At 40.2% G+C, this 12787-nt stretch overlaps 2 protein-coding genes across 3 annotated transcripts in view; one reads left to right on the top strand and one right to left on the bottom strand.

Annotated features, from left to right (window-relative positions):
- Positions 1 to 12787, bottom strand: part of Atg16 (Autophagy-related 16) — a 387422-nt gene that overhangs the window by 210939 nt on the left and 163696 nt on the right. The gene's annotated exons all lie outside the window — the stretch shown is intronic.
- neo (ZP and PAN domain-containing protein neyo) overlaps positions 1 to 12787 on the top strand; it is a 172879-nt gene that overhangs the window by 151474 nt on the left and 8618 nt on the right. The window contains exons 5-6 of the mRNA XM_029315354.2: positions 6387 to 6723; positions 8440 to 9105. Coding sequence (XP_029171187.2) covers positions 6387 to 6723; positions 8440 to 9105 — 1003 coding nt within the window. The remainder of the gene's footprint in view (positions 1 to 6386; positions 6724 to 8439; positions 9106 to 12787) is intronic.

Genomic DNA, 12787 nt, shown 5'->3' with positions numbered 1-12787 from the left:
AACTAGGTAAAACGGTAAAGATTACTAGGAGAAACGAGTCGACAAGCGAGAACAATTTTGATACCGAGATTATGCAAATAGAATATCTCGAAAATCCTGTAAAAGTTGGAGAAGAATTGAATATTAATCCCGGTGTCGAATCGCATGTAGTCGAAAGCGTTCGAAGATTGTATAACAAAGAATACGTTGATAAATGGGATTCGGATGCGAGCGAACCGGAAACCGAGATGAAAATTTTATTAAAAAATGAACAGCCGATTACCTTCCGGCCTAGGCGTTTAACGTATGCCGATAAAGAAAAGTTGCAAGTAATATTAGACGACTTATTGAAAACAGGTACAATTAGGCAGAGTAATTCACCCTACGCTAGCCCAATCGTTCTCGTGCGGAAGAAAAATGGCGAGTCACGACTGTGTGTCGACTTCCGTGAAATAAATAAGATTACTGTGAAAGACAATTTTCCCACACCGTTGATAGATGATCATATTGATCGGTTAAAAGGAAAAAAATATTTTAGTAGTCTCGACTTAAGGAACGGATTTTATCATATTAAGATGTCTGAGTGTTCGGTAAAATACACCTCGTTTGTGACGCCTATCGGACAATTTGAATTCCTACGAATGCCGTTCGGGTTGACTAATGCTCCACGAGTGTTCCAGAGATTCGTCAACAAAGTCTTTGATAAACTCATCCGAGAGAGTAGTATCTTGTTATATCTAGATGATATTTTGATAGCGACTGAAAGTATAGAGGAACACCTAAATATTTTGAAAGATGTATTTGAAATAGCGCGACGATACCGGTTGCAGTTTAGACTCGATAAATGTTTCTTTGTTCGAACGGAAGTTGTATATCTTGGGTATTTAATTAATGAAAATGGTATTCGCCCGAGTGAGCAACATGTTGAAGCCGTAACTAATTACCCAATCCCGCGAAACATAAAAGAGACGCATCGATTTGTTTGTTTAGCTAGTTACTTCCGTCGTTTCATCCCGAAATTTTCAGTAGTCGCTAAACCGTTATATGACTTAGTCAAGAAAGATGCCGTGTTTAAATTTGGTTCAGAGGAGATCAAGGCCTTCGAAGAATTGAAACAGTTGTTATCTTCTCAACCGATACTATCGATTTATTCCCCGACACTTGAAACAGAATTGCACTGCGATGCGAGTACAAGTGGTTTCGGCGCGATACTTTTACAGCGACAAAAGGATGGTATTTTCCGGCCTGTATTTTATTTTAGTAAACGGACAACAGTTGTCGAATCCAAGTATCACAGTTTTGAGCTGGAGTGTCTCGCTGTGATTTATGCGATTAAACGGTTTCATATCTATCTCGCCGGTATCCCTTTTAAGATAATAACAGACTGCGACAGTTTTCGCCTTACTTTAAGTAAACAGACAGTTAATCCGCGAATATATCGTTGGGCATTATTTTTAGAGCAATACTGTTATCAAATCGTACATCGACCCGGTACACAGATGAATCATGTCGACGCGTTGAGTCGATGTCATAGCATTCTAATATTAGAAGCTAATTCGTTCGACCGAACTTTATCTATTCAACAAGATCGGGATGTAAATATAGTAAACATTCGAAATAAATTAGAAAAATCTAAGGATAAATTCTTTGAATTGCGAGACGGTCTTGTTTACCGTAAAGATAAGGGTAAAAAACTCTTATTTTATGTACCGATATCAATGGAAAGTAATGTAATCCGTACGTGTCATGATGACATTGGCCATGTCGGCCTCGATAAAGTTATTGCTAACATTAGGCAAATTTACTGGTTCCCACAAATGAGAGAGAAAGTAAAGTGCTATATTTACTTAATACGTTTTGTTCCTATACGTACGACCGAGACGGTCGTAATGTCAGGCTGGCCGACTGTAGGCGAATTATTAGTCTACCGATATTCATTTATATATACGCGTGAGCGGCGAATTGCGTTTCCTCTCCCCCCCCTCTACCGCTGGCGACGCTGCGTAAGAAAGAAGGGAGAAGGTTAAGAGGTCAGTTCCTCGCAGAGTGTGAGCCATCGTGCGTGTTCTATCGAGTACAGTTTAACCTAATAAAGATCCTTTGTTAAGATCCACTAGAAGCCTTATTAGAATTACGCCCTGACATCATCTAAAACTATCCTGACACCACCTACAAAAAAAAACAAATCAATTTGATTAGAAGAATGATAGACGTGGAAAAAGACACGAGTGTAGAACACGTGTATATATTGTCTTTACCTTTTCATCTATTAATTATTTACCATGGGGGATATCCGAATCGTTTGTCCGAAATAAACTTCGAGGAACCGGACCTTTAGTGGCCGTATCTCCTTGCGTTTCTCCCTAAAGTAGAGGACTCTCGTCGATAATGCCACCTAAGAAGCTAGTTTGACGATATACGATAAACAAGATGTTCTACACGAAAGGGATCTCTCAAGTTGTTTCAAAAGTAGTTACCTCAAAACATTCCTCATAAAGTTACGGAATCGATGCGACAAACTATAATAATAAGATATATACGAGCACTATGAATATTCTAATTTACTTTCGTTTCAAATTGCAAAGGAAAATGAAATTGAGTTTAAATATATATATAATTATTTTCTTTTTTATTCTTCTCGGACCGCGTTATTCATCGCGTGCACAAGCAATGTAATAAATCTTATTACACCATAAATTAATATCATGATCGTTACAATGTCAACCTGTCAACACGGCGGACAAAAACATTATACAACGTAACATATCTATTGTATAAAGCGATATAAAATTTTCATATAAAAATTTCAAGCACTTTATCACAATTATTTTTATACCAAAACAATTCAATGGATAATAATCATCCTTCGTCGATAGCATAGTTATTTCCCTCGTATAATTAATAACCCGTGAATAAACTGTATGAATTATGTTTAAAAAAAAACTGTGAGATACATCGTGGCTTTTAGTTTTGCAAGAGTGATTGACGTACTCCATCATCGTTAGCGACACCGCGGGTTTGTTGCAACTTACTGCAACTCGTTAACTACGATTTCAATGTGTTTTTATAATATCCGGTATATTTTTAACTCGGTATAGCGTCGCTACAACTCTTTCTACACCATCGCGCGTTTGTTTTTCTTAATCGTGTTTTTGCGCGTCGGCGATAATGAGATGTTGCACGTCCAACGCGCGATTCGATATCTCCATCAGCGAAGCATGAATGACAAATCTTTCGGCGAGCACACGTATAATAAATGCGCGAGGCGCAATCAGTGAATAGGCTAAAAATAATTTTTCGTATAAAAGCGATTGTCCGCATTTGCATGTAAAATGAATAATAAACGACGTATTGCGCTGGCGAAGGGATGAGGGACGGGAGGAGAGAGAGAGGCAACGTACAGCATCGGACAATTATTGTATTTGAATCACGAGCAATTGGACCGAAACTTGTTGATTTAACGAGCAAATATTCATTCACATATACATATATTTGATGCACCAGCGCCGCGAAACAAAGCTAGGGGAACGGGCGTTTTTCGTGACCCATTCATTTCGCGTCGTCGGTTTTACTGCGGACCATTGTCGCGGTACCGCGCTTTGCGCAACGTTGACGTCGGCAAACCCCACCAATCGATTCGCGAAGCGGTAACGCGGAGGTACGGAATATGTAAGGACGAGAGGCACATTGATAATCGTGGAACTACAGACGGCCGCTACCAATTCGATTATATTTCTCGATCGGGGGTTTATCGCGCCCGTCCGCATAAGATCGCGGTGATTTTTCGACTTTGCCTCGGCGTGGCGCGCCGAGGAATATTGAAATCATAACGTGGCACCCATGAATATTATTCAGGTCTTAAGGCAATATAATCCAAAATCGATGGAGCGACGTGGAATAAATTTGGCGGCCTCACCCTTCGCCGCTTCTGGGCCCCGCAGAAGCGGCTTCCACCCCATCGCGCCGGTTCGGATACCAGTTCCGAAGACAAACTTCGATTCGATGATGATGCAGCGGCGGGAAATCTTGTCTGCGATTTTCGTCTTTTTGCTTAATTCTTTCGAAACTCTGCTCTCTTTCGGGGGGAGAGAGAAACAAGATGGTGACTTCAATGTCTCGGTCAAGCCGAAAATTATTCCGGATTATGTCTAGGAAATGTTCGACTGGGAATACGTAATCCCGGATTATAAAGCGGCCAGAGGTGAAGACGTGATCTCGAGGAACAAAAGAACCGCGTAATTTTCCTGGATTCTTGTCTCGAAAATATGTTGCGTATGTTGAACACGCGTTTACGCGCGCTACATCAAGCGGACGCGAATGAAGGAAGTTGCGGTTGCGACAAGAATGCGACCGCACATGTTTTAATGGACAGCGCGTTCTACGCTTTTACCCTTAATATCTTCTCGTTTCCCTATCGATTTACAAAATTGCAGACCCGAGGAAACAGATTATAAGTAATCATGGTAATCGAGACATCTCGATTGTTCGAAAGAGTAGTCATTTGCTTCGAGAAAATTAGTTAGATTACGAGAGCTTAGATTTACCGCAGCTATTGTATAATTTTCTAAAATTTAATTTTTGTAAATAATATACATAAATATATTTATTTGTATAAATGTGCGTGGATGATACATAGAATCATTTTCTTTCTTTTTTCTGAATGTTAGATTAATTTAATATAAAAGTGCACATTAAAGTTTCAGTTTCAATCAAGTCGTAAATTAACTATCGATATAAAAAATATTTTGAAGTATGGTTATATTGTAACCACAACAGCTCACGTGATGAATATAGAGAAAGATCAAATAAAAAATATGATAAAATATGCTGTTGACTCTCTTCTATACACCGTATGCAATAAAATAGTATCATTTCCCACCGATATGTATAAAGTTGCAATATAAATGTTTACAGAACAATTCTATAGTGACCAGAGTACATACGCAATGCAGGCTTGAGATAAATATTTTTGTAACCACGAATAATTCTACCGTTTTATATTTGGAATCTTCCATCATTTCCGGTATTTCTATCGATTTCCAAAACCGATAAAATATCTATGTATATATTGTCGGAAAAGTTATTCACAGATACAAAAATATTTTTCCCAGATTTGAATTTTTATGTCTCGGGAATAAATTTGTTGTTGCTGTAACTTATAATTAGTTGATCAAAATAAATCATCGGAATGTCAGCTAATCATATATAATAATTTAACTAGAGGAATTTCAGTAAATAGGAAATTTCAATTAAAAGCAAACTCGAGTGTCGATCGCACAGTCATCGTATCGTGCTCATACAGCACTTGAAACGTTAATGCAAACGTCGCTTCATCATTTAAATCGTCCATATAATTATAAGATGAAAATGGATGTCAATTTGTTGAAGAGGGATTGCCACTCAAATTTATAGATTATTCTCATTGTTACAATTTTACAAATATTGGCATATCGTGATGTGATCTTTCTTTTTTCGATTTACGCCGAATGCATTATTATTCACGAATGCAATTCGCGTCGTGGTCGTGAAAGAGAGAAATGTCAATGGACCAAGCGTACATGCGCGACATTCACTTGTCCCCTCTTTTCTCTCTTCTCGTCTGAAAAGGAACGTTAGTAAATTAGCGTCTTCTTAATTGTTCCTTGCTTAGTTCCGTTTAGTATCATTAACCACGCATCATTACGGCGCAGTAAAGCGTGGCGGAAAGCAATTATTCCAGCGGACAGACTTCGTGCCGTCGCATCTCCGCTGCCACTCTGGAAACGAAACCCGGATGCGCGCTCGGAGCGTGGGTGTTTTCTTTACAACTCGCCTTCCGAGATTAGCACGGCTATGACGATTATACGGAGACAGCACGTGCGTCCTCTCGTATGTTTTTACATACTGCGAGACTAAGTGACGCCGTGCATGAGGAGTAAAACAGATTGCATTTCATTCTTAACTTCTGAGTACTTACATTCAATTTTCCGTCTGAAAGCGACATATTATGTATACATATATATCATATTTATTAAAATAACTTTTACTTGAAAATGTATTTGATTATATTTAAAAAATAACGTTTATTTTTATATTTTATTAATTAAAGTAATATGAAAAATGTACGAAATTTATGACGCGTATAAATTATTATTATTTGCTTATGCGTTTCGAGATGAATATTTTTGCAATTGTGACTAATTCCTACGGTCAATAAATGTTTTATCAACTTCTCGGAAATGGACAGAAATTATAGATATGATGAAAGACGTGAATCATTAATCAGAACGGCAGAATTATATATAACAGTTTTTCGTGATAATTTATCGATAAACTTATCTTCTCTGCAAATCGTAGATAAGAAGCTAAAATAACTCGTGATTAGCTCGACGACAAATCATTTATGAGAATTTTTCTTTGGATTGCAGATCCGCTAATTACATCAACGCCACCAAGCAATGCGAACTTTCGGAAATGGATAGGTTGACAGTTGCCGGCTCGAATGCCTTCCAGGCCGCGAAGGGAGTGGATTATTTGGAAAACCATTGCGTGGAAGAGCCAGTGAAACTTTGCGAATTTAAGAAGCTGGCCGGCCGAATACTCAAGACTGTGGACTCTGTTTATCAGGATGTCGGCACGTCCGACGAATGCCGAGAATTGTGTCTAAATTCGCCATTCCGTTGCCATTCTTACGATTATGGTGACACTGGTGATATGGTCTGCCGTCTCAGTCATCACACCCGTGCAACTCTCTCCGACATTCAGGTAAGAAAAATTCCACGATTTTTACGAGTTTTATACAAATAGTTATACAAACATTGCGCGAATTCCCTCTGATAAACATGTCATGGCGAACAATAATATAATGAAAAAAAAAAAAAAAAATGATAAATTGCTAAAATTCTTGTTACGTTACGGGAAGAGACATTGTCACGTACCGATTTACTTGCTCGTGAGCGTCCTATGTGATTTAATTTATCGGGAGTGTTTAAAATAGAATTCCACGACCACCACGTCGTTTCACTCATCGCATCGCAGTGCGGATTCTTGAAAGGGCCAGTGGGGATTTTCTATAAACGCGATTACGTCGCACACACGCAAACCAGGTTGAACAATCCGCCGAGGGCGCATTCGCGGAAAATCGAGTTTCCATCGCAGACGCTTTCCCTATCGAACTCTCGGATAGCACTCGAGTTCGTCCGAATCGCGCTCGGTTTTCCGGGAGAAAATCAAAAGAAAGATTTAGCGACCACCAATTCGTCGGAAATTCGATTATCCGCGTTTTATACAGAAACAAGTCGTAATACAAGCATTAATCAATTCTGCGAACACGAATAATTGTTGTAATGAGGCATTTAAATAGTATCGTGCGACTTGAAATATCGGCATCGACGTCGCGACACGGATAATTTATTGGCCATATGAATTTCACGGGCGATTATTCATTCGAAGAGAAGCAAATAATATATGTATAATGGGAGAATGATCACAGAGCGCGCGTAGAATCCGTGACTGGGGTTGTGCAAGCATCAACAGCGGCGCACATCTCAAATATACAAATTATTAACTGCAGAAATAGTACGAAATGTCAAGTGTATTTATCAGCGCAATATTCGCGATTAATTTGTTTCATCGGAAAGGGCCATCGAATCGAGCTTCGAATGGAAAGCGATAAATAGCGTCATGTAAAGCGATTTCGAATAATTCTTTGTAAAGTAACATGCACGCGAATCAGAGCGGATTATCATTCTGTACGATATAAATGAAAATGTACGAGTATGTACATATCATTCTCGCGATTGATAATTATTGGTTTTCGATATATCAGATAAATGGAAATGCGATGCTTTAGATGTTGAAAATAAAGAGTATGGTTAATTATTTGTACAAATAAATTATCATTTGATGTAATATATTACATCAGAAATGTGAAAATCAATTCGATAACATATAAAATAATGTATAGTTTTTGTTAGATGACGTAAAGAAAATTTAAAAATAAAAAAAGATCATTGTAGTATTTTCTATATAAATTGTAGATACTCTACGCTCTTATTTTACCTACGTTTGTCGTTGAATATTGCAACATATTAATTGTTATGCCAACTATATCACTGAAGATCAATACAGTGCGTAGAGTTTCGATGCACCCTTTTTGTTCGCTGTTCGATTTTCATCATAAATTCTCTGGGAATTTTTGTGTAAGCCCGATGCAAGCTATCAAAATCTCCCAACCACGTGAAGCGAGCAAAATAGAAGAGTGATCAATAAATCGTGAAGTAGCTTCGTAAAGTTTAATTGCGAAACACATCCGCATGCTTCGCGTACTTTAAAATTTATTATCACTATCGTGCCCACTATAATTCTTTTAAATTAATACTACGACAAATCGCACATTAATGCGATTTACGTCGAATAGTATAGGTACTTCTCGACACGAGGAGCAATGAGTAACGGTCCAAAAATAAACGATAATTTCAGGAACCGTATCTCGACGTACCGGAGGCGTCTACGTATGAGTTGAGCTCCTGCTACAACGTGACCATCGATTGCCGCGCCGGCGATATGGTAACCAGAATTCAAACGAGCAAGCTCTTCTACGGCAAGGTGTACGCAAAGGGTTCGCCCAACTCGTGCGTGCAGGACGTCAAAGGTGCGCTCGAGTTTGAGTTGCGCATGGCGTACGACGATCTCGAGTGTAACATAAGGCAGCAGGGTCTCGGCCGGTATTTGAACGACGTGGTTATCCAACATCACGACACCATCGTCACCAGCTCCGATCTCGGACTGGCTGTGACCTGTCAGTACGACCTCACTAACAAGACCGTGTCTAATGAAGTCGATCTCGGGGTACACGGCGACATCACGCCCGCCCTGTCGGAGGAGGTGATCGTCGATTCGCCGAATGTCGCCATGAAGATTACCGATCGCAGCGGAAACGAGGCAATCCCATCGGCCGAAGTCGGCGACCCTCTGGCGCTCAAATTCGAGATCCTCGATCCCAACAGCCCGTACGAGATCTTTGTTCGCGAGCTAGTCGCTATGGACGGTGTCGACTCCAGTGAAATCATTCTGATCGATTCCGACGGTTGTCCTACCGATCACGTCATCATGGGACCACTTTACAAATCGGCCCTCACTGGCAAGGTAAGTCTCAACATGTCACGTAATTCTGCGATAAATATCATTTTTGCAAAAATAACAAAATCGGATCCGATACTTGATTACATACGGAAAAAGAGATCGCTAAATGTGCAATAAAAAGATAAATAATCGCCGAGCGATGCAAATAGACAAAATTTTACTTTTGTTAAATGAACATAACGCTGTCAGCAATGAAAAATTATTTTCAACCAAGTGAATGTAGTCGGCACGCTTGCACTAAATGTCCCTCTTGGCACGGTTCTAACAAGAACGTCTTGGTACTCGATCATCTCGCGCGTCGCAGCTGTAAGCGGATGCGAAGTGCAATAAAGGAAGAACTGCGGGAGCAAAAACTATCATTTTATAGAATCGCGGGGCAGATGTGATATCATATACACGCGCGGCTGCTTCGCATCCGTTTTATATATATATATATATATATATATATATATGTACATACGCATACACACCTACACACATATATATATGTATATATACTGATATTAATTTGGCAATCGTGCCACACCTGGAACCGACAAGGCCTTGAGATGATCGAGATGATTGACGCCGATAACGTCGATGCTCGTGAACATCTTGGGAACGCGCCGCGTGCTTTTACTCCTCGAAATACGCGCGGCTGGATAGGGAAAAAAGCGAGAGATGGAAGCGGGCACGAGTCAACCGGTCGATCTGACTTCATGCTAATCAATCATTCGGACGGATTTTATGACGGGAAGCAATTTGCCCGGACTGTAATAGGTCGCGTCGATGATGCGCCGCCGTCTTGGCGATGACGTGCCGTGACATGCCTGGCACGCGGGCACATTGGTCTGGCAACGATCATTACTTTCGCGTGTTCCATAATAGGGAGGGTAAGATTACCCTCGGTGCCGAGTTCGAGCGGGATTCGTTCGATCATCATCTGTATCCCTCGATATATTTCGATTTTTTAGCAATTACTTTTTTGACGGATATATTGCGAAGAATAATATTTATACGAGACCGTTTAAATAATTGAAATACACCCTTGTCGCGCGCAAATTCTTTCGCGAAATCCGTCTTATAAGGGAGGCTGTAAGAAAAAGGAAAACACTCGCAGATGACGCGTATATACATGATTGAGAACAGACGTTCTTCCATTCAAATATATGAAGATGGATCATTAAATAATGGAGCATACCGGTACGTTCAAAACGACCGCGAGCTCGTAGAGAGCTGTGATTATTACTTCCGCGTTTTCCGCATAAGGTAACGCGGGAATTGACTTTGCGATCCCATTAGATCGTGCGAAAAAATAGTTTAATCCTCTCTCTTTTCTTCGCGACGCGTGAAGTATCGTGGGTGAGTTAGAGCGAAAACGCATTAGAGCGGAAGTACAATAATTCTCGCGCGGTTAATAGGTAGGCGATTGCCACGTATATGACCTCGATAGACCAATTACACATATACCGCTCATACATTTTGCACCGCATGACTTGCACGCCAAAATGAGAAATACGATTCCGCGGAGCACATTAATAAACTAAAAATATTTCCCGATAATTCGAGCATCCGTTCTTACGTCCCGGGATCCATCCGGATCATCCTCTTTTTTTTCAATTACATTTTCTTTTGCATCGAGACAAGTATCGGAGGATTTTCTTCGGCTACATATTGTGTTTTCGAGGCAATATTCGAGACCAGCTGTGCTGGACCGCGCACGGATGACGCCTTCGTGTGTCGACGAGTAAAACAAACGGATCGTTACGATAGTGGCAGGTAGAAACGAGCGTGGTGGAGCGAAGGTGGAGTAATAAGAGGCACACGGCCTCGTTAACTCGTCGTTCCACATCATTTGCTCGCGCGAGAGCACGGCTCGCTGTACGGCGCAATATCGCTTTATTAGAAAGTAATAACAGTCGTGGTAGAAATAAAGAGTAAATTTATATACGAAGAGGTATGTGTGTATGTGTGTATGTACGTAAGACGCCGAGCATCAAGATATATCACCCAGCCGTTCCTGTATCAAGCGTCGTGCGGCGCCCTTTTCCGGTTTCGAACGTGCACACCAAGTTGCTTGATTTCCTGATCGCGGTTGATCACGAGAGCTAACCCCATTTCCTGTCGAGCGTCAGAAACTAGAGATCTCTCGATGCCGCTGATCTCTTGTTGAATTTTGTCGGGCGAACAAAAATGTAAGGAAAGTCTTTCGGTATATTCAATTTTTATTTCTCTCCTCCGTCTCTCTTTCTTTCTTTCTTTCTCTCGTTTAATCGAATAGGAAAAGGAGTATGGGCGTGTCTGTAAATTTTAATCTGCAGAAACGTAACTTGAAGAAATTGCATCAACGTGTAATCGCTCGCGCCGTATATTATCCGTACGTACCTCTATTTACCTGTCGACCAGCGTGAGTGATAAAACGCTTGAGACAACTTTGATATACGCTGCGCTATCAGCTATCAATAATCTCCGCCGTTTGCGATAGTATGTCGTCATTATAGATTCGGTAATAAATGCTCGCAACAGTGATTCTTGGTAAACAAGGGGCATCGTTTGACCCCGAGATATATCGATAGCGGGAAGTTACTTGTTGATTCTTTGTCTTTCTTAATATCTGGAAAGGCCTCTCTCGTGGTCATAATAAATGACGACTAATAATTAATTATTGCCCCAAGAACACTAGGTAGTATTTACGTTAGTTCGAAATTGATAAAAATATTTGATATACTGTTTACTATTACAATAATAAATTATCTAAGAATTAATATCGTAATTATAATGCAATTATTCGAAGTGTACATAAATTAATTAATACGAAAACTATCATGCACGTTAGAAAGTATAAAATATGGAATGATGTAAAATTCTTAAGTCTCGATCTTATTAGATGAAGCAGATTTTTGCAAATGTAAGATAGAAATCATAAATACTTATTTTAACTCGTTTGTTAGAAAACATTATTTTTTTCTGAATTTCTATATTAATATATCGACACAAATGTAGTTTCCTATATATACAGGAATCTAATCATTTATTTCATTAATACGTCCTACATCCCTTCTATAAATGAGAAGAATTGTCTGTATAAAAGTAAGCAATCCCGTGATAAACGGGTCGTGAGAAACAATTGGCGCATCGCCGTTGGATTTTATTAATCCTAGATCGAAAACAGAAAGAGAAATGATCGTTGTCGGAGGAAGCGCAGCTCTCCACAGCGCAACATGGCGTCCCGTCTCTAACCAGAAATTTGCCAAAAGTTCGGCTTTCCGGTATGTCCGTCACGTAACCGGGCCGCGCTACGAGGCTCTCTTCCATTTCACAACCGGTTTGAATGAAATTGGAAACATTTCTCAACTGCCACACATCCGCGTGTACGTGTATATATATATATATATACATATATATATATACTCGTACACGGAAGCGCGTACCTACGTATGTTAGGACTAACCGGAAGGATGAGAAGGATGAAGAAAAGAGGGAAGCGGATGAAGAAAGAGGGAAGAAGAGCCCGCGGCCGACTTATAAAGCAGACAGGAGGATCAAGTTGAGCCGCGCCGTAAAAGCGCGGGCGCGATCCTTACGATCTGACTGATCTGCCGTGGTACATTTATGACAGCCCCCTCTTTCTCCCTTCCCGCCAATCCCATCCTTTCTTTCCTTCTCGTCCTTTCCCATCGCCGACGTTGTTCCCGCTGAAGGAGAC

Source organism: Nylanderia fulva, unplaced genomic scaffold (genome assembly GCF_048542155.1).
Source record: "Nylanderia fulva isolate GAGA-0341 unplaced genomic scaffold, ASM4854215v1 Scaffold6, whole genome shotgun sequence".
Lineage (NCBI taxonomy): Eukaryota > Metazoa > Arthropoda > Insecta > Hymenoptera > Formicidae > Nylanderia > Nylanderia fulva.
Note: the sequence above shows the minus strand (reverse complement) of the source record. Positions and strands in the feature narration are given on the sequence as shown.